Source organism: Pelmatolapia mariae, linkage group LG4 (assembly GCF_036321145.2).
Source record: "Pelmatolapia mariae isolate MD_Pm_ZW linkage group LG4, Pm_UMD_F_2, whole genome shotgun sequence".
In the NCBI taxonomy this organism is placed as follows: domain Eukaryota; kingdom Metazoa; phylum Chordata; class Actinopteri; order Cichliformes; family Cichlidae; genus Pelmatolapia; species Pelmatolapia mariae.
In genome coordinates this window covers 13,396,415-13,423,498 of record NC_086230.1, presented here as the reverse complement: position 1 = coordinate 13,423,498, position 27,084 = coordinate 13,396,415, and the positions used below count along the sequence as shown (strand labels likewise).

General features: G+C 40.0%; 1 protein-coding gene across 2 annotated transcripts in view; it reads left to right on the top strand.

Annotated features, from left to right (window-relative positions):
- Window positions 1–27,084, top strand: part of LOC134626046 (voltage-dependent T-type calcium channel subunit alpha-1H) — a 130,529-nt gene that overhangs the window by 85,669 nt on the left and 17,776 nt on the right. For both annotated transcript variants that reach the window (XM_063471525.1, XM_063471526.1), the window contains exons 11-27: window positions 2,042–2,208; window positions 2,457–2,651; window positions 7,085–7,236; window positions 8,676–8,861; window positions 10,042–10,159; window positions 12,624–12,779; window positions 13,217–13,304; window positions 13,440–13,714; window positions 14,755–15,126; window positions 16,854–16,957; window positions 17,521–17,644; window positions 19,461–19,529; window positions 19,649–19,833; window positions 22,356–22,482; window positions 22,799–22,924; window positions 23,490–23,579; window positions 24,138–24,330. In XM_063471525.1, the coding sequence (XP_063327595.1) occupies window positions 2,042–2,208; window positions 2,457–2,651; window positions 7,085–7,236; window positions 8,676–8,861; window positions 10,042–10,159; window positions 12,624–12,779; window positions 13,217–13,304; window positions 13,440–13,714; window positions 14,755–15,126; window positions 16,854–16,957; window positions 17,521–17,644; window positions 19,461–19,529; window positions 19,649–19,833; window positions 22,356–22,482; window positions 22,799–22,924; window positions 23,490–23,579; window positions 24,138–24,330 (2,727 nt within the window). The remainder of the gene's footprint in view (window positions 1–2,041; window positions 2,209–2,456; window positions 2,652–7,084; window positions 7,237–8,675; window positions 8,862–10,041; window positions 10,160–12,623; window positions 12,780–13,216; window positions 13,305–13,439; window positions 13,715–14,754; window positions 15,127–16,853; window positions 16,958–17,520; window positions 17,645–19,460; window positions 19,530–19,648; window positions 19,834–22,355; window positions 22,483–22,798; window positions 22,925–23,489; window positions 23,580–24,137; window positions 24,331–27,084) is intronic.

Below are 27,084 nucleotides of genomic sequence, written 5' to 3'. Positions count from 1 at the left end.
AGTATGAAAGATTTAAGGTCCGCATTGAGAAGGTGAAAGAAGGCCGCCAAGAGAAAAATAAATTAGAGCAATAAAGAGAAAGAGAAGAGAGCTGGGGGAGGACGCATAAAGGAGGGTTGGATTCGGGGATACCGAGAAAATAACAGAGAGTAGAAAGACAGGAGCTGCGCAGAAATGGTATGAAAGACATTTCTGTTGTGTCATTAAAGGGTGAGACTAACAGTAAGCACGAGAAACTGATGTTAAGCAGCCTGAATCCTTTTGGAGAGTGAGTGCAACACTTAAAAAAAACATCACCCTAAATTGTACTCTGTAGTAAAGATCACATATTTACTCATTTGAAGTGGGATCTGTTCTGTTTGCTTTCAGCACTGTTAGGTAACTCACTATCTGCTAAACCTTATAAGGTATGGCTTTAGAGTGTGAATCATGTTTTTGGTTCCTCTTCACTTTTGGAGGACCATGTTCTTGGGAATATTTTCAGCTCTGTAGCCCTCTGATTTCACTGTAATTGTAGTCTTATTGAATAACCTTATACGATGGGATCAGTTTAAACAAAATTTTCCCCGGACAAGAGTTTCTGTAATGGGCATGGCCACGGTTCCAGCAGGGGCTGCGGAACCGTGGTGGAATTTGCGAAGATAATTTGTGAGTATGTCAAGAACTGGAGAAGTGTTTAAGATTATAAATGACAATAAAATACAATGGGAGCACTCACAAACCTTTTTTAATAGCTCGGGGTATAGACAGTGTTGTAAACAACTTTATGTGCTGTTAAAGCTGCTTTTGAAGAGCTGACGTTTTCAGAAGTCAAGCTTTGCCTGTGTTAGTTTTCAGCCGTGCTTTGCTCTGCAGTTCCTCTGTACTGATTTTAAAAGGCTCCAGTCAGAGAACAGAAGGTGAGACGAGGCAGCCGAGATCTCGAACTGTGGGCGAGCTTGCAGTACTCACTGTGGAAACTTAATGTGTGCTGGCCGCGTGCTGAAAAGGACGGCCCTTCAGCACAAAATGCAAAATTTGACTTATGTTAATGTCTTCGAGCTGTGTCATTATACCACAAGGTTTCACCGTCTCTTTGTCTCTTTATGTTGTCCTTATAAAAAAAGTCGACCACATAAACATGTAGAAGCACTAATTTTTACTCCCCTCCAACTGTTCCACTTTTACAACAGTAAGCTTAACGAGCACCACCAAGTGCTTTGCAGTAAAGGACTTGCCAATGATTCCCGGTGCTTTATACTACATAGAGTTGGTCCATTGCTAATGGGGACTTCAGGTCTTTTATCTTTTCTATTATTTATAGTTTTGATAAAGAGTACACTTGGATCAAACGGAAATCAAAGCTAATGTCGAAATAGATGATGTGCTTTAGTAGTAAAGATGCAAATTAGAGCCTAACTTATATTGATTTCTTAAATTGTCTAATAAAATCACCATACCTACTTACAGCTGATCCCTGCTTCAAATATGTAAGCTTAAGAAAGTTTATTTTTATATTTACATTTAAAAACTTGATTTATTTACATTGATTTACTTGTATTACAGCAAGATATAGAATATATAATGGACTGATGCTGATACTTGGTGATATTAAAAAGCTGATATATTGGCCAATATTTTCTTTTCTTCCAGACACACAAATATAAAAAGATATCATTAAAAAATGTGTGTTGTTCTTATTTACGCACTTACACTCCATAAGACTCAACTTGGATTAGCTGTTTGTTTGCTGTGTTCAAAACATGTGTTGTGAACTGGGGAGCTGAGCGCCCTCTGGTGGACAGACTGTACAATGGCAGCATTCATATCGTGCTTGAAGGGTGTTTCTCTTGTGGCCTTTTTTTTAACTTTAAAAATGTTCAATTAATAGCTGTTATAAATATCAATACCAATATACTGGGAAGTAGATATTAATTGAATATAATTTGTAAAAAAAAATTACCAAACCAAAACATGTTTGCTCGTTAAAGATAAACACATAGGACAGTTATAGAAACTCCTTCAGCAATGTCTGACCATCATCACCCGTTCTTTCTTTCAGGTCGCCAGCGGCTGCTCTACCAGCTGGCGGGTATGGTGCCCAGCCCTCTTCTCTTGGAGCTACTTAGCTGCCCTTTGTGTGCCAGCAGCCTGGAGACCTTGGAGCTGGAACTGGGAGACCTAGAGGGAGGCAAGGGAGAGGCAGATGGACTACACGACTTCCCTCAGGTCAGAATGGATGGTTGTGGACTAATGATGATTTTAAACCTTGATGATTAATTCACAAGTGTTGATTAGACATATAATGATGATGAGGGTGGTATATAAATAAATAAATACAATCTTTTAGTCTTCAAACCTAACACAGTGTTGTATTTATGGATTATTTTGCATAGCGCCTAAAACTACAGTAATTAAAAAGCATAAGACGTCCTTGTTGTTGTTTTGACTTATTGTATCCAAAATCTTGTGTCCAGGGGGCCGATGTGAGAGGAGTGAGGGGTCGGAGCAGACGCCGTGGGGTTGTTGAATACGAAAATGGAGTGGTTCGTGCCTGGAGGGACCTCAGGGAAAAACTAAAGAGGATTGTGGAAAGTAAATACTTCAACCGCGGAATCATGATCGCTATTCTTGTGAATACTCTCAGCATGGGAATAGAGTACCACGAGCAGGTAAGACACAGGGGATAGGGTGTCGGGCGGATTTCGCTTTTCTGGGAATATGACACAAATCAGTGGTTTAAAGCTAAGAGGACTACTGGTGACAGGAGTTTAGTGAAAACGGGTAGCAAGTGTGTTTAAACAAATGCCTTTTTATGGCTCGTTCAGTCTGCGAGTCTGAATGAGAGGAAACGAGAGTTAGAGATGGAGGCAGAGTGAAGAGGGCTGAGGGGCTGAAGGAAATAAAGGGAAGGAGGGGGGTGGAAGGAGTAGCACCCACTCGCTTCCTCTTTCTCACACATAAATTACACGTCCAGGCACTGTCACACACTCCAGACTCACAGTTTCGACTTTATCCTCTGTGGCCAACATCTGGAAAGTTTTACATTAAATAATACCATTGCCCTTTCCCTTCTCCAGTGTCACACGGACACATTTATGTAATTATATTTCACATTTACACATAAAAACTGTTCCACTTCCCAGCAGGTCTGGAAATGGCTACAAATTCAAAGAAGAGATTCTGGTGCGTGAACAAAGATCATTCCCTTCTTTCCTCTCTCTCTGTGTCTCCATGTCTCCCTCTCCAAGGGGATGTGTGTGCGTGTGTGTGCGCACATGTGAGTGTGTTTCTGTCTTAGTGGCATAAACATAAGGAGCGACTAGAAGAACCATGGCCTTTTTAGGGCAATGACACACACATACACACACTCAAGCACACACATACACATGAAGCGAAGTGTTAAATACGAGTTTCTCCTCCCTTCGGTAGTCATCATCCCACATATGTTACACCTCGCCAACTTTTTGAGACTATGAGTGTAGCTGCGTGCGCGCGGAGAGGTGTATAAATGTGGGAGGCATAGTGCAGACTTTGTATGTGTGTAGAGACACAAAGAGAGAGGAAAAGAGAACAAGGGAGGCGATCAATGCTTGTTTTGGCTGCTTTTAGATTTCATTTTAGAAATAGGCCGAACGTAAAATCGAGGTGTAAACTGACGTGCGCGTAGTTTTCACACATGGCACCCATCAGATGAGGTGCTGAGCTGATCTTTAACCTCACAAATTTCATTACAAATTAAATTACAAATTAGCGGGTCTTGATTGCAACATAAAAACTGTGTCTCTTGTTACTTAATCAAAGGTGGTTTGACAACAACAAATGCAATTTGTGCAATTTTAAAAGCACCTACTTAATTCTCATAAGAAATAACAGGTTTCTGGTTACTTTGGTTCACATGTGAAAGATTTTTTATGTTCATTAAACGTTCATGTATGTTACAGTTGGATTAATCCTGTCCCTGATTAACATTCACTGGTTCACCGTGTAAAATTAAATACATAATATATGCTAAGGTACACTGCATAACTGAGTCCACATGATTAGGCTTAGATTTTTACAGGGCTGGTATTACGATAATCAATGTTTTTTCTGTACACTGCTTTGCTTAAAGAGGCGGTGTGAGGTGTGCAAGTCTCTGTTTTGCTTTTTGTCCTCTTGTTCCTAAGGGCAAGGTCATATGCAGAGCTGTGTTCAAAATTCTACACTCGAAATGCCTCCTTGTGGGTACTGAGAGTATTTAATTTTGATTGATCACCGCGTTGGTCAAATGTAGGGGTGGAAGTAGAAAACCACATCTAAAGCAATACTCCAGAGTGCTCGATTGGGACCATAAAACAAATTGATATATGCTTAAGAGCTTGTTATAATTGTTAAACCTCTCAGTTTCAAATGATCGCAGCAATACAGAGTCGATTGCTGCATGAGGCTGACGACTCAAAGGCACCTTCACTGTTGTTATTAATATGAAGAAGAGTGCTTTTTTCAGCTTTTCCAGTCCAGTTTTGTTTTTCATTTGCTCAACAACTTAAAAATGCTTTTCTTTGAAGGTGAAAGGAGTAGCATATGTAGCTTTTGCTGTGGCGTGAACTAAAACCCAGGCCCCCTTGTGTAGCCTTGGGCGTGCAGGTATCCCACTCAACCAGGTTAGCTGTAGCAGCACCCACAGCTCTATACCCTTAAGTTGTTTTGATTTATTTTATTCTACCATGTCAAACATAGTGCGCTGTCCTTTTTCAACATGCTGTAAAGTGGTACACAGACTGAATAAGAATCATCTGCAAAATTCTTTTTCACTTCTCCAGTGTAAAGACGGAGGGCCACTGAGGTACTGAAAATGCCATTAAGTCCAGTGTTAAACAATAATACATGTGTCTAGTACTATGTTTGCCCAAAACAAACGCTTCCTGACAGCTCTTTTGAAGTTTTATTGAATTTATTTAAGGCTTTTCGTGTGATGTTCTGTCTTTAAAAAAAACAAAAACAAAAAAAACTTGTATTCTTTCTCTCACCACACAAGACACCAGCAGTTATATTTAAGTCCCTTGACATTACTACTGTGCCTTTTTCCCCCCCATGCTGGTGTTGTTTTTAAGCTCCCTGAATGTCCGAGTTAACTCACAAGCTCATCAGCAAAAATGCTGTATAATTTGTTAATTTGTTACACAACCCTGTTCTTACTCCACATTACTAAATGCAATTCATATTGATAATGGGCTTACAATTATAACAGCTTTAGCAGCAAGCATTTAAACTACTGTCAATCTGGCACTGTATAACACAAGTACTATCAGTGGGTATGCATGATATTGACAGAGATGTACCATACATACATTTTTCGGCAGTTGTTAAGGTCAGCAAAGAAGTACACTATGTTGCCAAAAGTATTCACTCACCCATCCACATCAACAAATTCAGGTGTACCAATCACTTTTACAGGGTCAATTGCTACATACCGCTAAACTTCATATGGCGTTCAGATGAGCTCAAGAACAGTGTGTCGAGAGCTTTATGGGATGGGTTTACATGGCCGAGCAGCTGCATCCAAGCCTTGCATCACCAAACACAATGCAAAGCGTTGGAAGCACGCCGCCAGTGGACTCTAGAGCAGTGGAGATGTGCTCCTTAATTGATGAATCACACTTCTCCATCTGGCAATCTGATAGACGAGTCTGGGTTTGAGAGTTGCCAGGGTAACAGTACATGGCTGACTGCATTGTGCCAAGTGTAAAGTTGTGTGGGGTTGTTTGCCAGTAGTTGGGCTCAGCCCCTTAGCTCCAGTGAAAGAAACTCTAAATTCTTCAGCATACCAAGAACTTTTTGGACAATTTCATGCTCCCAACTTTTTGTGAACAGCAGTGCAGAAACCAAGGCCCATGAGGACATGGATGAGTGAGTTTGGTGTGGAGGAAGTTGACTGGCCTGCACAGAGTCCTGATCTCAATCTGATAGAACGCTTTTAGGATGAATTAGAGGAGACTGCAAGCCAGGCCTTATCAGTGTCTGATCTCACAAATCCACTTTTGGAAGAATGGTCAAAAATTCTCGTAAACACACAGCCTTTCCAGAAGAGCTGAAGCTCATATAGCTGCAACGTGTGAGCCGACATCATATTAAACTCTGTGGATTAAGAATGGGATGTCACTAAAGTTCCTATGCATGTGAAGGCAGACGAGCGAATACTTTTGGCAATATAGTGTATGTATATTAGCGTTGTCAGTGATACTTATAAATATGGTCTATCTGTGTGTGGGGGTTTGGGTCTACTGCTTGTTAACTCCTACATGTAGAGAGTCACAAGTGGTGTTAATAAGTCTTCCTTCTGTGGCATGAGAACTAAAATCTATCACAAGCTAAAGAGTTTCACAAACTGTGAGGGAGAGTAGAGAGAATTTATGGTTTCAGTCATGTGGGGATCATAAATATTCATTACGTGTGAATTTTGGGACTGCACAATGCTTGTTAGCAAAGACTCTTGATACTTTAAAAGAGCAAGTAAAACGAAATGTAATAAAAAGGCTAGTGGTTGAAGGGCTATTTTTTAAGAGCATTTAATGTTCATGCAGGAGAATGATGTGAGACTGAGGTGCAATGTTGAAAGTCCACATTCACATACGTGCTATTACAATGCATTTGTAATAATGTAACAATGGCTCTCCAGCAGACTCGCAGACAAACAACAGACTTGCAATGCTTTAGCTAGTTTGTCCTGATGAGAAGCAGTGTATGAACTCAGGATGTGGCACCAGAAAATTTACTGGAGCGCAGACATGCAGAATTTTTAATACAAGATTTGACGATTTACAAGAGGGCCTCGGTTAAATCTTTGCTGGATCACTGAGTGTAATGTGGTAAGTGAAGTAGATCAGCAGTTATAGATTGGTGTTGGCCCCATTTGATTGATAAGGCCTGGCTGCAGCTCTGATGTTGACTGATAATGTCTCAGCTCATGGCACAAAGACTTGGAGAAAGGCTTGGAGGTGATACAGTGGAGTTACTAACTATCTTGCTTCTTCATTCTTTTGTTTTCCTTCCTGCTTTATCTCCCATGCCCTCCTCCCCCCTCTTCTTTTCTTTTGCATTCTCTTTCTTTTGCTCCATCCAGCCCGAGGAACTGACTGATGTGTTAGAGATCAGCAACATCGTTTTCACCAGTATGTTTGTCCTGGAGATGGGTTTCATGCTTCTGGCTTTCGGCTTGTTTGGATACATCAGGAACCCATACAACATCTTTGACAGCATCATTGTTATCATCAGGTAGTATTTATCCGTGCTGTTTTGTCTCCATGCAGAGAGGAAAGCGCAGAGAGACCAAAACAATCAGTAGCAGACAAGTAACAGTTGGAGGTATAGCGTGTGCCTAATTTCTCACCAACTTGAGGTTTCAGTTGTCAGGTTCATTGCTGTGGCATCTCTTCTGTAGGTAAAATTGTCACAGTCATAAGGGAACTTGCTGCCTCAGCAGACTCCTTACTCTGTCAGTTGAGGTTTGCAGTGTGGCTCTCATTTAGCTTTGGGCCTTTCAAACTGTGATGTTCTGTTACTTTTGCTTTTGAAATAGAATTAGCTTTATAATCACTACAGGTAATCCTGTTACTACTGGTGAGCCACTTTAAAACATACATGTAATTACCTCTGCCAAGGATGTCGTGTTTTTGGTAGTGTGTGCATGCGTGTCATCATTGTGCCTGCAAACATGTTAGCTCAACAACTTTTAGATGAATTTCAATAAAACTTTGTAGGGTTGTAGAGTGGAGTCATATTAACAATTGATTAAAATTTGGCTTACAACTTCAAAGTAAACATACTGATTTAGTGGTCGAAAATTGACATAATTCTTATAGATAACGTATTTAGTTTAACATATAGAAAATAACATATTAGAATAAAATGAAATAAAATATGTCACATTTCACCTTTGACCTCTCCTTCAAGGTCAATAGATTGATTTGAATGTCAAAGTGATAATAAATAATAATAATAATAATAATAAATAAAGCTTATAGCTATATTTATAGTTAATGATGTAACTATATATTATTAACTATATATGGAAATTCTAAATGTCACATTATTTTATTATGAGTTGTTTATGTACATTACAGTAACAGGTTATAACTGTTTAAATACATGAGCAATGTTCCTGAATAAGTGTAAATATATATATTTTTGAAAAAATATATGATTTTTAACATAACTTTAAAAAGAACAAATAAAATACAATAAATATATAAAAAGATAATATATTTGCTTAAAAGTAAACACTCATGCTGTGCGATACTGCAAATTTTGGTATTGATCCAATACAAAGTAAATACAGGGTCACTATTGCCAATACCAATACTGATACCGATATTTTGAACTTATAAAGGCAGCTTATGTAGGTGAGAGCAGTGTGTCATGATTTATGAGATGAATCATCAATTTGGGGAATAGAAATAAACTATCGATCCTATATTGTTAATATCGACCTTATATCAGTACCACCATTGGTATCGATACTATCGATATTTGGATCAATCTGGCCACCTTTAGTATACCTGGAAAGTGAGCTGCCTTGGTGGAGGTTTGTCCTCTTGTTTTGCTTTGTTTATGTGTTTTATCACAAACAAATTGACGTAGACTGCAGATAGCATCAATGCATGCATGACTGAAGTTGTCCTGTATTTTAATACTTTGTTGTGGGTTGTTCTCAGTGTGTGGGAGATAATTGGCCAAGCAGACGGTGGGCTGTCAGTCCTGCGAACGTTTCGTCTGCTACGAGTTCTGAAGCTGGTTCGCTTCCTACCCGCTCTGAGGAGACAACTCGTAGTGCTGATGAAGACAATGGACAATGTGGCCACCTTCTGCATGCTTCTCATGCTTTTCATCTTCACTTTTAGGTAGGGGCTAAACAGATTTAACATTTTTCCCACCTGTCTCTCTTAGAGCTTGGCGATATAAGATTTTTTCATATCACGATATGTTTTTTTCATTTCAGGCGATAACGATATATATCACGATATAAGCCAAATAACTATATTTGTAAGATTTAAATGTGCCGTTGCTCACAGGTAAAATGTGAAATAATTAGCAGCTTGTTTTGATTTAAATATTTATTTCCCATAATAAGTTCAACAGGGCAGATGTACTTAAGGAACATGAGGCTTTTTCAGATAAATAAAGGCAAATATTGCAAACTACACAAAAGGCAGCCGCTAAAGCGTTTAAGTTCCAAAATAGAACAAACAAAACAGACCACTAAATTGTCAATTCCACTTAGAAACAAAATATTAATTCCAAAAATAAATCTTAGTTTGTTTTACAGAAGAACAGACAAAATTGACTAACTTTTGTCAATATCAAATAAACTGAGAACTAAAAGGAAATTGTCAATCTCTCCTTTTTGTATAGCTTAGCTTTTCAAACAGTTTTAACAGTTACTTTAGTCTGACAAAAGCCGAATGACGAATTAGCGCTTTCAGTCAGAGATTGAGCATGCACCGGTTTATTGTATTTCCAGACTTGCTTTCGGCACAATTTACAGTGCGCGCTACTCTGTTTTTTGTCAGACTTGAAATAGCTGAAATACCTTAACACTACGGAACTTCTATGGCCCTTCCATTCGACAATCTCTCCGGCATTGGAACCATCATCTGTTTTCTCTTCGGTAACCTTCGGTCATGCTCTTGGTTGATTTTTCTCTAGTCGGCAAACTCATTTCCTCCATTACCCAGGCGGCACGGCGGCTGGCTGCTTCCCAAACAAATACACATGTGTGGCTTGGCACTTGTGCTGTACGTAACAAGTCACGTGACGTGACGCTGCGGCTGTGATTGGTTCGGCTCTGCGCTACTTAATTTGGATTGGCTGTTCTTCTTTATTTTAAGAGGACAAGAGAGATGAGGCCTATCGCAATAGTTTAATTTTTCTATCGAGAAAAAGTTATTTCGCAATACAAATCGTTATCGTTCTATCGCCCAGCTCTAGTCTCTCTTCAGGCTTCTTTCTAGTGATGAAATATTGATGAGTATTAATGCAAGCATCCAAAATAATATGTCTGCATTTCATTTTTCTCTGCAGTATACTGGGCATGCATCTTTTTGGGTGTAAATTTAGTTTTCGCACAGAGAATGGAGACACCATCCCTGACCGAAAGAACTTTGACAGTCTGCTCTGGGCCATTGTCACTGTGTTCCAGGTTAGTTTCTGACTTACACTGTGCAACACTATAAGTTTGAATTATCTATAAGTTAGCTTTTGCTTTCCTGTTTTTACGTCACATTGTCCAAACTGTGCATGACGATAACAAAATACGAGCTTACCTGTCTCTACAGCTATAATATACATATACTGTAGGCATCTGTTATAATAACCTGTCAGCGCCACCTCTCCTTCAGGGAAAAACAGAAAGAGACAGATATATAGGAATAACCACATGGCCTATATAAATTGCTTAGGGAGGGTTCTGATGAAATTACAGATAAGGTGGTGAACTGAAGCCTCCATCTTACAAAGAACTGAAATAAATAAAAATTACTGCACATGTCCTCACGTGTTATTGGTGGCATGGAGTCTGGCACACTAACCACAACAGAGGCGAGCATATCAATATTAAAATTTAGAGATTACATTAGATTTGATTAGACTCTTTCTTTTACTACTTAATCTAGCATAAGACAAATAATTGTTATTTATCAGTCTCCCTTGAATGTTGCTAATCGGCTTTTTACTGAAAAGAAGTGGAGCTTATTGTGTTATTTAGTTTATTGTATGTGTGTGTGCGTGTTTGTGTGTGTTTTTATTTGAAACAGGGTTGATTCTGTAAAATGATAGAGCATCATATTTGGTTTTTTTATAATATATTTACCAGAAATGCACTAGATAGTATGCATGATGGAGTTTTTACCGAATTGTTGGCTGTGAGTGTTATTTGGCTATTCTAAATGTCTAAATCAAATGTCAAAGTCAGTCTAGAGTGTGTTCGCGTGCGCGTGTGTGTGTATATATTGCATATTTCTGCCAAGCGTCTTCTCTTGGTCCAATGCTGTGGAAAATTCTTCCCCCAGAATCTCTCTTTCACTATCACTTCTATTTTTTGCTCTCCCTCCCTGTGGAGGTTGTTCAATCGCACATGGATTGTCCTCTTTTCTATATTGGATGCCTCAGCATAAGACTAGAACACAGAATGCAGAGCACTGTCTCACTTTAGTGCTGAAGAAGCATTTTGCCCTGAACTGACTGTCATACGCTTGCAGTAGTTTTCTGGAGTAGCTACAGTACACACAAATGTATGCATGGCACATACAGTGGGGGAAATAATTCTTTGATCCCTTTGTAAGTTTACTCAGAAAGAAACGAACAAGCTCCAAAAATCCAGAAAATAAATTACATAAAAGTTATAAATAAATTTTCCCGTCATTTAGTGAAATATGCATTTGATCCCAAACCCAGCCCACAGATTACAGTCAGTCAATTACAGATACTACTGATCTCAGCTCATCATGACTATAAAGCACACCTGTCCACAGAATCAGTTTCTTCCATTACAACCTCATCACCACCAGAGGCACAGCCACACAGTTGTTAGAGGACATCAGGAATAAGACTGCAGACCAGCACAAGGCTGGAATGAGCTACAAGAGCATTAGCAAAAAGGTGATGAAAAGGTGACAACCGTTGGTGCCATTATTCAGAAGTGGTGGAATTATAAAATGACCGTCAATCGTCCTCATGATCATGAGAAAGGTGGTAGACATCCCAAATGATCTGAAGGCAGTAGGGACCACAGTCACCAAGAGCACCTTTGGTAACACACTACAGTAGTGGATTGAAGTCTTGCAGCACCCACAAGGATCCCCTCCTCAAGAAGACACATGTACAGGCCCGTCTTAAGGCGGCTAGTAAAACAAATGATTCAGAGAAAGCTTGGGAGAAAGTGCTGTGGTCAAATGACACCAAGGGTCTTTGGGTCAACTTGACCCGCCATGTTTGGAGGAAGAGAAATACTGAGTATGACCCAGAAAACACCATCCCTACAGTTAAGCACAGAGGTGGGAACATTATGCTTTGGGGCTGTTTTTCTGCTAAGGGTGCAGGATGACTTCACTCCATTAAGCCAATGGACGGGTCTGTGTACTGTAAAATTTTGGATGGAAACCCCCTTCCCCCAGTATTACAATGTCCTAAAGCATACAGCACCACCAAGGCAAGAAACAAGTGGCTAAAGAAGAAGTGCATTAAGGTCATGAAGTGGTCCAGCCAGTCTCCAGACCTCAGTCCTATAAAAAAAAATCTACGGAGGGAGCTGAACTTTTATGTTTTATGTGTACATATATATGTATACACACACACATACATACAAGCACAGTGAAGTAGGAGGGCAGAGATGTAGCTTGCAGACATGCAAACACACATGTAGACTCACAAACTTCCCATGTTAACCTATAGACAAACAGTATATGAAAATGAAGTATTTCGCCAGTAAAAGCAGCCGAGCATTTCATGTCTTCATGTTAATTTCTGCCAATATTTGAGGCTTGAACTTCTTATCCCCACTTTTGGTTTAATATCTCTAAACCTCACATCTCCCCTGTCCTGAATTTCTCCTTCTCCTTTCTTGTTAATGTGTGTGTAAATCTCTGTGTGTGCCATTCATTTCTTAGATTCTTACCCAGGAGGACTGGAATGTGGTGTTGTATAACGGCATGGCTTCTACCTCTCCATGGGCGGCTCTCTACTTCGTTGCTCTTATGACATTTGGCAACTATGTGCTCTTCAATTTACTAGTGGCCATCTTGGTTGAAGGCTTCCAGGCTGAGGTGAGAAGGACTTGGACTCGTTGGTTTTTACATACAATAAAGGGTTCAGTATTTTTGGATTGTACTGGCTTATGAGCGGTCACCATTTTCCAGTATGCTACTTGTAGGCTTGTTTTACATTTTCAAAGCTGGTAATAAGGCACTCATATTTGTGCACATAATGTTCATAAAAGACAAAAATCCTTTTTATTCCCTGCAAATTTCCTGTAGTTTAGCATAGTAAAGCCTTTGAAGAACATAAGAAGGAAGGGGAATTTCCCAGTCACTATCAGTCCTTTATCATTCAACCATGTGTGCCCAGTGTATCTTTGGAGCGATTTAATTTGGTCATGGTCTGGGTGTTGATTGAAAAATTTTTTCCCCGTGATGTTAAAGTCAAAACAAAATGGGAAGCCAATACAGAAATATCATTGTTGTGATGTATGCATGTGTTACAGGGTGACGCTAATCGGTCAGAGTCAGATGATGACAAGAAATCAGACAACTTTGATGAGGACGAGAAGATAGAACAGTTCAGAGACACAGGTAATGGTGTTTTCATGATATTCCTTTTCTGCTTTTACAGCTGATTGATCAGTAAAAACTGTAGTGAAAGCAGCAGGAGAAATAAAGCAATATGAAGCATTATAATATAGTACTGTGTATAACTCTCCTCCACAGAGCTAAAGCTCTCACTGATGATGACAGGTAATGGTCACATTGACCCTCGTGGCTCTGTGGCTCCTCCCATAATCATGCGCACAGCAGCCACACCCATGCCTACACCTAAGAGCTCTCTTGGACCTGAGTCCATCCTCGGGGATGAGCTCATGTACATAGACGGAGTACCTCAATATAGTGAGGTAGGACTGGGTTTTCCTGAGGCGGGGGTCGGTCACCCAGAGTCCCGACGGGGAAGCTCAACATCAGTGGAGCCATATGATCCGCCTTCTCTGGTAAGTTATATGAAAGTCTTCATGTAAATACCATGTACAGTACAATATCTTCAGTTAATCATTAGTTAATTATTCCTGGTGGACTCATTGAAGATTCAGTAGATGTTATGAGGCTTGTTCATAACAAAAAACTCACATCAACAAAAAGGGTAGAAGATATAAGACCAGCTTCATATGTGCATACCCAGTGGTTTCAAATGGAGTACCAAATATGGCCTAAAGAGCCAGTGAGCCCAGTGAGGTAACACTAGAACTAATCACAAGCTTCAAATGTTTCATTTCACAGAAACCAATCAGATCCACTTATGTCACATTTGTGACATTTAGCAACACCAGTTCTGTGAATTCTAATCTGAGTGAGAGAATAGCTATGATTCAGTCAGGCTTTAGGGATGCTTGACTTAGCTGAATTGATTTAACATTATTATATTATTTTCAATGGCGTGTACACATATGCAGAAGGGAGCGGTGGTTTGGGAAGGTACCGGATAAGCTGCCAACAAAGTCTCCGAAGGGGGCATGCTCACTTAACCACATTTACAGCTGCAAGTCACGTAATTAGGAGGGCAGTGTGACACAAGGAGAGCGAGTATTCCAAACATGGAAAATAATTTGGACACAGAGAGCCAATCATAGTCTTGTGTTACATGAGGGGGAACAAAAAACTGTTTGTAACTAAAGCATTTGGTCAAGTCTCAATTTTATGTCTATGAAATGTAGTTTGCAGCTTGCTAATTTAACAACATTGAGAGAGATTGTGGGAAAAGCAATATTCAATATGATAATTACTGTCTCAACTGTTGAGAACCATAATGAAAATTAAGCTAATAAAAGCCCTTTGTTTGAGAGACTCATCAGAAATTTTACTGTGGAAGAGTGGGAAAAAGTATGAGAACATATGAAACGTTGTCAAATTTAAAATGATGCTTCTCTCAGCAGATGATGAAAAGTTTTAACTGTTAGCCTTTTAAAAGCTGCTGTAACCGACATTCATTTTCACAACCACACATTACACTCGCCCCTATTTTCTGTCTCATCAGAGCCTCTCTAGTCCCGGGCGGCGTTCTCCTCTTCCTCCCCGTGGCTCTGGAAGCTCATGGGGAAGTCGACGCTCCAGCTGGAACAGCCTGGGAAGGGCACCGAGCCTCAAAAGGCGAGACACCAGCGGAGAGCGGGAGAGCTTGTTGTCTGGGGAAGGTGGAGAGGATGAGGATGCCAGGGATGGCAAAGTGGAGGCAGGGGGAAACAACAGACTAAAGCCGGGATCCTTGGAACTGCTGCAGGCGTCTACTCTCTGCCCTTCTGTGGTAGCAGACTATGGTGACTGCAATGGGAGGACCGTGACCTACAACCCGAACATGAACTCCGACCCCAAAGAAGACTCCTCCCCAGAGGACGATTTGGACGATGATGTAAGTGGCGTTTGGTTGTTTCGTTTACTCTGCGGCTGGTTTTTACAATTAAATACAGATGCTCGTGGATGGATTTTGAAATGTTATGCAAATTCCTAGTCTGTGCCCTCTGTGACTCTGTTGACACATTTTATTTCATTTTCTTCTCTCCTCTTGCAGTTCTCCCCTTCTGCACTTTGCTTTCGCTTACTTTTGTATATAAATTAGAGTGTGCATTTTGTGTTCACACTGCAAAGCCTGGAGGGACACTAATTGTCATGCCTTAATTGATTAGTTTAGGCACTAATTGTTTTCTCAGTGGGTACAAAACAACTTGAGTACATGCAATCAGCACACTTATATATTTGTGCGTGAAAAACCTGGAGAGGTCCCCCTCCACTTCCCCCTCCTTGGTGGTTTTGGATGACCTCTTACGCGACAGTGTTCATGGGTTTATTGGCTCCAAATTGAGTTCATAATGCCATGAAATCCGCAGAAACAAAAGCCCTCTCCCCCGGCGAAGTGGATAAGTGAGGCTTAATACAGACAGTGTATTGATACATGGGTGTGTGTTTCAATGCACACTTGGAAGGGTATACACTGCGTGTGTGCACACGTTGTGCCAACTGAGGTTTGCACATGCACGTTCTTCTCTGTGAGTGTCTATCTCAGATTATGGGCTTTGACTCCAAGGAGAGCTGAGCGGTCGGTTCTTGTCACAGGCGCACACACGCAGGATGCGCCCAGATGCACACGTGCTCACATAATGGGCAGCCTGCCAAATAAGCAGTTTCTGAGAGGCCTGACTTTGGGTTGTTTTTAATTAGAATCCTGAAGTGCAGAAGCTGCGCACCTAAGCTTTCTTCTGTTTGTTTTATTACAAACTTTAATGAGTTTCAAAACACTTTCTATTGAGCTTGTGGCCTAGCTAAGTTGGTGGTCCGCCTGTTATGGTCCCAATTATCTCCCTTTATTTATGCAATGAAACACATGTTTACTATGCCCCCATAGATTTAAGTGCAGAACGGCTAACATCAGCAACACCCTGGAAACTCGGCTTAAAGCCGTGCATTGCTTCTCTCTAATAGGATTTGCAGTGTAATTGTTGACGGGGCGTGCACAGTAGATTCGTCATAATACAATTTTACTTCCACTGATAAACATAATATATAGTTTTGGCAATGATATTTAGCAGCATTCAGTTATATAAAAAGCTCTTGGGCTTACGCAGTTTCTCCACCTTCAAGGATTTTTTTGCATGATTTAATGTTCTAGCTGATCTTCAGTCGGGGTTTAAGGAGTGCACGCAGAACAAAAAGTAATAAAATTTTTATTGCTCGGATTCTACAGATTGCATGCATAGTTTGTGGAGCAGCTGTCTATTTTTGGAGAGGAGCGCATCGTCCTTTTAGTAGCCTTGCTTCTAATCTACAACAATCTCAGCATTGATTAAATATTTATCAGTTGCATTAGCTTTGATGTATATATTAATATGTGTAAAAATGTGAAAAGGTATATCTGCCAGAATACTGCACCTTTAGATTTGCAAGACAAACCATTTGGAGTTTTTCACTGGGTGAGATTCGACGCACTTAGCTTTGACTGTAGCAGACATGACGGTAACAACAGTAATAAACATTTCACCAAATGCAAAGGTGACACCTATAGTTGGTTCGGAGATATTGACAGAGAAAGTAGTTTTGTTGTTAGTGTTAATGACGTTGATGTGCAACCATTGTTTCCTGCAGGGTTCTTTTTGCTACTGGACCAGGAAGGAGTTCCATAACATGAAGCCCCGATGGTGCAAAGAGCATGAAGACTGGACGCTGTACCTGTTTTCTCCAGAGAATCCGTAAGACACACACACACACACACACACACACACACACACACACACACACACACACACACACACACACACACACACAGACAGTAGTCTTTTCATCCTGCATCGACTTGCATTCATATCTTGGAGATTTACCCTAATCCTGTAGGATCACAGTTACTACACTTACACTAATCCTAACCCGAACCTAACCCCAAACTATTTATACTAAGACACAATGATTTACATTTTCAGCATTAGCTTGTGTCACCAAAGTGTGATTGCACTGGCAGATTTATGTCCCACCAGCATGAGTTTCACACACACACACGGATCCATACAAAGAATTCAGTCCATTACGTTATCGCCCTCTGCCATCCATTTTTCTGCTTACTCACTGGCCTATTCATCTCTGGTTCTTATTTTTTTTATTTAACTATTTCTGTCTCTTGTATTTTTTACTGAATTCTCACTATTATTTATTTGATTATCAGTTTTAATAAATGATGGATATTTTATTGTTTTATCAGAGTTGCGTGTATATTTGTCTGTGTTTTTTTTAAATTTACTGTTTTTGGGGTTTTTTTTAGGTTACGTATGTGGTGCCAGAAAGTGATCTCTCACAGACTGTTTGACCACATAGTTCTAGTTTTCATCTTTCTCAACTGCATCACCATTGCTCTGGAAAGACCTGATATAAAAAATGACAGCACGGTAAGACACACACACACACACACAGCCAACACACACCAGAACTGTTTTATTTAGTTTCTATCTCTTATAAATGATCCTTAATTAAGTAAGAGAAACCACTTCCTCTGTTATATGTGATGCTTTGATGCTTTTTATCCCTGCCATTGTTACCTGTAGTAAATCAGCCTTTGGTTTCTTGCTTGGGCTTCACATACACTCAGCTTGTGCTTTAGTCTGGGTACTGGGGTCTTTCACTACATTTACATAGTAAAAAAGAAAGTACACGCTTTTTCAATTCTAAGGTTTTAGATATCTGTAAATAATGTGGTCTTTAACAGGTCTTAAAATTAGGCAAATACAACCTCAGATATGAGGTTGTCCATTAACAGTTAACACATTACATTAACAATGTCTTAGACCCTGCAAGCCTCAGTTAACATTTCAAATGTTAAAGTTAATGAAGGTAGAGTTAGAAAAAAGCCAAAGAAGTATGTCTTGTTTGGAAGGGTTGCCTGGAGAAAGGCTCTTTTCTCTAAAAAGAACATGGCAGCATGGTTTGGGTTTGCAAAGCTCCATCTGAACAAACCACAAGAATCCTGGAACAATGTCTCTTGGACAGATAAGACCAAAGTGGAGCTGTATGGCCATTATACACAGTGCCACATTTGGTGAAAACCAAACAGAGCATATCAGCACAAACACTCCATAGCGACTGTCAAGCATGGTGTTGGGGTGGTAACTTGTGCTTCTTTTGCTGCTACGAGACCTGGCCACCTTGAAGCCATTGAGTCAAAGATGAACTCTGTATACCAAAGTATTCTAGAGTCATCTATCCTACAGCTAAAGCATAGTCCAAATTGCTTAATGAAAAAAAAATCTACAACAGAAAGGCTGAAAAAGAAAAGAATCAAGGTGCTACAATGATGTATTTGTTTTCAACTTTGTCAGCTTTGCCTTCATTTTCTATTTTCTAAAGTAAATTAGTAACAGCAAAAAAATTACAAAACATTTATTCACAATATATCACATTATGTGCTTTTTGGTGCTTGCTTGATGATTATTTGCAGAAAGCTTAGAAAAAAATTGTCACAAACCGCTGTGTGTGGCAAGGAAGGATAGGACCCAAATGCAGGGCTCTCAGGCGGAACGTGAACTCAAAAACAGCTTTATTGCCAGATTCACAAAAAAACATTAGCTAAACTGGGAAGGCGCTAGAAACTAAAATAAACAGACAGCACACAGCATCGAGGGATGGCAACAGGCAGAAGGAGATACAGACAATATGTACAAAAGAGGGTGTCAGGGCAGAGAGGAAACACCACAGCTGAACATAGTCTGACTGAAGAGACAGGGGAGCCACATTACATTACACATACAGGACAGATGACCATGAGAATAAAACAGGAAAAAGGCGGGCCAGACACAGGAAGACAGGGAACACAAACACTGAGGTGAGACTGACAAAAAACAGGGAGCGAGGGACAGAGACTTGACCTTTATAACCAGACGTGACCACACACAGTGGACGCAGGGGAGGACCCACCAAGAAGAGACTAATACCAACTGGACACAGAAGGGAACAAAATAGAACAAGAACTGTGAACTAGAAACATAACAAAACCGAACATTAGCTTATCAATAGTTGGGTTGAAGACCCAGGACCATGATAAAAATCATTTTATTAAAGTGTACAACAGCTGAAAGAATAAAACTCCAGAGTTTAAAACCTTTAAAAAGACACATTTTAGACGGATGCTAGATACTCTGACTCTGTAGTGTGATGTGGCGTGTGCTACATGGTACGCGGGCTGAAATATAATATCACTCTCTTCTTTAGGAGCGACATTTCCTGAGTGTGTCCAACTATATTTTCACTGTGATCTTCCTAGCAGAGATGGCCATTAAGGTAAGAATCATTTCCTTTTCTTTCTTCTGTAGATGAACCTTTTTCTATTTTATTCTGGATCTAGATTATTGTGATTAGTGCCTTGTGTACAGCTTAATTTGTATTTTAATAATTCCCAGGTTGTAGCTCTTGGTTTCTGCTTTGGGAAGCAGAGCTACCTCCAGTCCAGTTGGAACATTCTGGATGGTGTATTGGTGTTTGTGTCTCTGATCGACATTTTGGTTTATCTGGCCTATCATGGTGAAAACAGGATCCTGGGAATTCTGAGAGTACTTCGCCTGCTACGAACACTTCGCCCACTGAGGTACATGTTGGATTTTCTTTTGTATGTGGATACTGTCTTCTCAACTTTTGGGGGTTATAGTATAGTGGTTTGCATATTTGCCTAAAGTACAAAAGATCCATATGTTGATCCCAGGAAGACACACAAGGAATCTAGAGTAAATATCTGCTGAATCATGTGCAAATTTGCAGTGCTACTTTATATTGTCAGAAGTATTTGCTCGTCTGCCTTCACACATATACACTTCACTGACATCCTATTATTAATCCATAGGCTTTAATATGATGTCGGCCCACTCTTTGTTCTGGGAAGACTTTCCACAGGGTTTAGGAATGTTTGTGGGAATTTTTGACCATTCTTACAGAAGGGTATTTTTGGGTTGGACACTGATGTTCAACGAGAAGCCCTGGCTCAATTCTTCCCTATAATTCTTCCTAAAGGTGTTCTATCAGGTTGAGGTCAGGACTCTTTTCAAGCTAGTCAAGTTCTCGCTCGTCCATGTCTTTATGGATTTTGCTTTGTGCACTGGTGTGCAGTTATATTGGGACAGGAAGGGGCCAACCCCAAATTGTTCCCACAAAGCTGGGAGCATGAAATTGGCCAAAATGTCTTGGTATGCTGAAGCATTAAGAGTTCCTTTCACTGGAACTAAGGGGCAGAGTCAAACTCCTGAAATACAACCGCACACTTGGCACAGTGCAGTCAGACAAGTACCGTTCCCTGGGCAACCGCCAAACCCATACATTTGTCACTCTAGAGAACCCATCTCTACTGCTTTAGAGTCCTAAGGTCCTGTGCTTTACAAACACTGCATCCGATGCTTTACATTGCACTCAGTGATGTAAGGCTTGGTTACAGTTGCTCGCCATGGAAATTCATGGATAAAGCTCTCTACACACTGTTCTTGAGCTAATCTGAAACCACATGAAGTTGGGAAAGTTGGGAATCTCAGTGCACGATGCGACTCAGTATTTGCTAACCCTGCTCTGTGAGCCTACTACTACCGCTCTGCAGCTGAGTTGATGTCGTTCCTTGTAGCTTTAACTTTATTAAAATCCCACTAACACCTGACTAGGGATGGGTATCGTTTAGGTTTTATCCGATACCGGTGCCAAACCGGTACTTTTGAAACGGTGCCGGTGCTTAAACGGTGCTCAAACCGGTGCTTAAAGAATGGAGAACACAAAATTGGTCCAAAAACCTCTCATGTTCAGCTGTTTTTTGTAAAAAGATAACAATGTTAGCCTTTTCTGCAGCTATAGGGCATATATGGTATCACTCTTGGCTGGAAGCAGTGCTTAAACAATGGAAAAAACACATAATTGGTCCAAAAACCTCTCATGTTTAACTGTTTTCCACTTTTTCTTTTGGTCATTTTAGCCTTTTTGGCCAGGGTGAAGGGAGTATCTGCCATCAAACAAGAAGACAGCCGCATGTAACTACGATGGTGTTTGCTAGTTCACCTTACATGCATTAATTTAATAACGTGGTTAGCCTACTCAACATAAATTACACATGAACAACATTAAGCTACTCACGCAGAGAAGAACGGCTGCTGCTGCCATCATCATCCGTCATCATTTCTGCTACACTGGCAGGGCTAGGGGCCAGGACTCTACTCTTCGGGTTTTTGGGGGATGTTGCTAACTCCGGGTCCGATAACAGGCACCACACCCGCAGTAGATGTGCACGGTGTGAGGTCTCGCAGCAAGCTATCAAATACGGTGCATTTCTCGGCTTTAAAAAAAACGCTATGCGTCGCCAGGTGTTTCATCGGATTCGAGGTGTTACCTCCTTTGACAGTATCACAGTATCAGCTTAAAGCACTTGTTGCAGGCTGCTGAGTTTTCATCTTTTGCTGTGAAGTACAGCCAGACTTTTGACCGCTTCGTCTTGGGCATTTTTAATCTGTAGCTCTGCTCTAAAAGAACGTACGTACCTGGACCCGCCTACTATCCTCGTAAACGTAAAATGATTGGCTAGAATTGGCTCAGGAAAAAAAAAAAGCACCGAAATAAAGCACCGAAATAAAGCACCGAAATGTGCGCTGCTTTTCAGTCTGGTTACTACCGTTTATGTCAGAACCGGTGCCATCATGGCACCGGACACCGGTACCCATCCCTAGTCCTGACTGTGGAATATTTCGTAGCGAGGAAATTTCGCGACTGGATTTTTTCCACAGAGGTGGCATCCTATCACGGTATCACGCCGGGACTCACTGAGCTCCTGAGAGCGACCCATTCTTTAACAAATGTTTGTAGAAGCAGTCTGCGTGCCTGTGTGCTTGATTATATACACCTGTGGCCACAGAAGTGGTTGAAACACCTGAATTCAATGATTTAGATAGGTGAATGAATACTTTTGTCAGTTTGGTGATGGAAGGGATCCCTTAGGAATAAGGGAAAATTCGAAAGTAGCTTTTATATATGGATGCACATGTGCTGGATACTTTTTTGTTGCTCTAGCTTGTTTGGGTTCTAGTTTTTTAATGTGCTGCATTTATTGGTACTTGTGTTAAACATGTTTTGGTTTGTGTGTTCCAGGGTGATCAGTCGAGCCCCAGGATTAAAGCTTGTTGTGGAGACTCTCATCACCTCTCTTAGACCTATTGGGAACATTGTTTTGATATGCTGCGCCTTCTTCATTATCTTTGGAATCTTGGGGGTCCAGGTAATCACTGTTCCACAACACAGAGACACCTTATACCTTTTGTTGCTTAAATGTCACTCAGTATCCAATCAACAATTAGCTTTTTGTTTGAGCATTTTTGAAAGAATGACAGTTAGGTGAAGTGTGAAAAGAAACAAGATGACCTGGTATTACCCAAGGACTGAGGAAAACGTATGATAATAATATGTTCTACAAAGCTTCCCTTTATTTCTTTATTTCTGGCATTATAAGCTACAAACTCTGGTACATAACATGTAAATGGCTACCATAATAGCCCCGCAGATAACTCTCTCTATGTTTTTCTGTTTCACTCTAGCTGTTCAAAGGGAAGTTCTACCACTGTGAAGGTCTGGACACAAGAAACATCACCAACAAATCAGACTGTCTGCAGGCTAACTACCGCTGGATACGAAAAAAGTACAACTTTGACAACCTGATTCAGGTAACAAACAATAGATTGAGGGTGAGATTTGGCAAAAAAAGATGGGGCATGAGTGTAGAATCAGCACTGCACAATCTCACTGTGAGCTTTTTTAACTAACTTTACAGTACTGTGCAAAAGTCTTGAGCTATCCCTCATTTTTTAATATTTTGTTTCCAAGGAGCAAGGATTAGTTTTTAATGAGGTTTTGAGAAATAGTTCTCCAGGCTTTCTGCAGAGCTTTCAGAGTTTTTCTTTGGACACTGGCTTATTTTCAGTCCAATCCTATTAATTTTTGGTATCCAGTTATTTCATAATTTTTTAATTGTTTTTGATAAGTCACCTTGCTGCATCTTCAGCAAATAATTACTTAAAAATGTCTCACACTTCTATGACATATTTCATGGTATTAATATATTATGTTATTATTATATGCAGAACAGCACAAAATCACCTAAGGCTTTTAAGCTTCTAGTAATGAGAAATAGAGTTACATGTTAGCATAACACTAATCTAGATGGTATGTACATAACAAAACTGATCACATGTGTAATGACTTCCTGTATTGTTTGTGTTTAATATCCAGGCTCTGATGTCTTTGTTTGTGCTGTCGTGTAAGGATGGCTGGGTTACCATCATGTATGATGGGCTGGATGCAGTAGGAGTGGACCAACAGGTAATGGTGTGAGAAATTGCTAAGCTGTAAAATTGCCTTGTGTCAGGTACACAAAAAATACCTTTGTAGTGTTAATCTACATCCACCCTCGAAGTGATTACTTATTCGTGGCTCACTTTGAAGGTGACAGTAAGTCGTAGGCAGACGTTCCATGATCCAGTTGGCCCAGGAAATCCTCATTGGTAGTCACTTCAGTTGTTCACTTCAAAGTTTAGAAGTTTATCTCAGATCCCAATCACTTCATGTTGCCAAATGTCACGTTCCCTAGTCTGTGGTTGTGACATCACTGCATATCGCGTCAAGTGTGCACACAGCTTTAAGTGACAAAGAGAAAACCGTTTAAAAGGTGGAGCTTTCCCTGAACATTTTGCAGGGATTTGACCTGCTTCTGAATGTCGTAAGTGATAAGATACTGACAGTTTGGGTGCTGGTATCTCTTCTACTTGCACAACGATGATCAGAAGAGCTAAAAGTCCTTTTCTTTTTTGTTTTCAGTAAGAAATATGCATAAAAAAACTGAAAAAGCAAATAATCTCTGCTGTCTTCTGCTTTCCTCAGCCTAAAAGGAACAACAATCCTTGGATGCTCCTCTACTTTATCTCCTTCCTGCTCATCGTCAGCTTCTTCGTCCTTAATATGTTTGTTGGGGTTGTGGTGGAGAATTTCCACAAGTGCCGACAGGACCAGGAAGAGGAGGAGGCGCGCTTACGGGAAGAGAAGAGGCTCAAAATGAAAGAGAAAAAGCGCAGGAGTAAGGAGAATGAAGGGGCTGGTCGGTAGTCTATTTTTCTGAGCACTGCCTGCTTTCAGAGCCTGAAAAAAAGAGAACGGGAATGAGAAAAAGAAACAAACAGGGATACATGTATATATAACAGACTGAAACATTAAAAGAGGGAGAATTTAAAAGACTGGCTAGCTCACGCAAACAGTGATCGATCACTGACAGAGGGCGTGGACTACATCAGTCTGATGCATGCAATTGCATGACTGCAGCCCTACTCTTACCCTTTTTCTAACACAGCATGAAAAACTTGAGCAGTTGTTTTAACCTAAAACTTTGTATGCTCACCCTTCAATTAATGGAACTGCCACCAGTTTAGTGTAAAAGTAGTAACAGTACTTAATCTATTTTAAATAGGTCTCAGATACCAAATCTAAATACAACAAAACCTGTAATAAGCTAACTTTTGTTTTTGATTTCATTACTTTTAAAAAGCACCTTTATAACACTTGCTGCATGCGAAAGTAATTAACGGCTGCATTTCTCCAGATGTCTTTGGAAATTTTGCTAGCAAAATTTGAATTGGTGAAATGCCAGTAAACCCCTCCCTCCTTGCGAATGCATGTGCAACACTGACCATGAAATGGTTCTTGTCATGGATAGAAGAAGAAGGCTATTTCCTGTAAACACGCTTTGACTGGCAGACTCAGAAACATAGCAGACACTTTGGCTGCTATACCTGTAAACACCTTGGGTAGCTGCGCTGTTAGCATATGTTAAGTTACGTAGATAAAAATTGTTGTTTGTTGCACCTTATAGCTAATGCAAGGACATGCTGGTAGAAACATCAGAAACACACCACCCACTGCAATCATGATTCAAAGTACTGTACAGTCACAATACAAAAGAGTATTTCATTTAGGGACTTGATTGTGAATGAGAGAAATTTGTAGAAGTATTTTGTCTTAGATTCATTTACATAATCACAGAGTTACATTTTAAGGCAGTATATGGTGTGAGCAGAACACAGCTATTTCATGTTCTAATGGCACCATGTCTCACTGGTCTAAAACTGCTCTTGATAAATGTAAGCTACTTGAATGTCTCAGAGGAATAAGCCTGTTCATAGGGATTTGGGCATATGATCAATCAAAACTCACTGATCAATCGAAAAACGAATGTAGTTTTAGACTACTGAGATTTTTTTTCCTGCAAGTATTTTAGAGAAAAGTGGCTCCAGTGTTTGTTCAACAGCACCCCCTAATTCTCAAACTAAAATCTTAAGGAATTTGACAGCAATATTAACTGATTAGTTTGAAATTATTGAGCTCAATTTAAAGAGTTTAGATTATCGCTAAAGCAGTACAAGCTGAACGATGTCATTTGTTAAAGGATGGTGTTGTTGAACATACCCTGCACAGCCCCTCTAAATCCTAGTTTTAAAAAGAATGGCATGAAAGCATGCAGTAGATGCATAGGGCAGGGCATGGTATACGTGAGAGTATGTCAAAGACATTCACATACACGTTCGATAATTACAGTGGACATGTGAGTATACAGTCTAGTTGGATAACAAGCACATATAAATAGCCAGGGTCTCATTTGTAAAACACTTGTTGTATGTTGGCACCGTAAAAAAAAATGTATAAATGCACACAAAAGCAAAAAATGCCATCCACCAAGATATCAATTTGGATTGGCTTCTTCTGTTCATACACAATGTAGTCCTAACCTATGTAAGTATCTGTGACTCTTGACTGGGTAGTGTTATCTCAAACAGCAGCACGTTTTACACTTACAGAAATGATAACTGAAACATTCAACAACAAGTTTAATTAGCTTCAACATTCTGACTAGTAACCTAATATTAAATATGTAAACATGACATTAACATGCATAACCATAAAACATTTGAAACAGCTAGTTAGCATTGGTAGTGGTATTTTCAGTGCCACTGGACTTCCTTAATCTGACTAAAAATTGGCTTATGTTTCCTCCTCCTCTAATGTCACTCTAACTTTTGATTCTTAAGAGTGCAACATGCATGGGACTTGCTTATCATTACATATGCACAATTGAGGTCAGGAGTTTACATCCACTTATCGTAGGCATGAATTTCATGGTAATTTTGGGCTTTCAATGATTTCTTTGAACTGTTCTTTTTCCAGGGTCGAATCATTTTACAGCACACATCTTTGACCACTTAAACAAACAAGAGTTAGGTGCACAAATATATTCATACATCCCCACTAATATTTGGTGTCTCTAAGCAATTTGTGCTTTGACCAGATGCTTTTGGTCACCATCAACAACATTCTGGCATAATGCTGGCGGGATATTTAACCACTTTTCTTGGCAGAGTTGGTAGAGTTCATTTTTATTGATTGGTGTCATGGCACGGACTCAGCTTTTAACACATGTTCAATAGGGTTAAGGGCGGGGCTTTGGGAAAACCATCCCAATAGCCTAATGTTAGCCTGTGTTATCCATTTCAATACTAGCTTTGATGGATGTTTGAGATCATTGTCCTTTTGGAACACCCAATTATATCCAAGTTTCAACCATCTAGCTGTTGATTTGAGGTGAAGTTGAAGAATTTAGAGATAGTCGGTAATTTCTTTCATCTGCAAAGCATGATGATACCTCCGCCATGCTTGACAGCTGGTACAGTGTTCTTAGGTTTGAAAGCCTCATCTTTACTCCTCCTAACACACTTCCTGTCATTTTGGCCAAATAGCTCAATTTATGTCTCCTGACCATAAAACTTTTCACTTGGTCCAAACC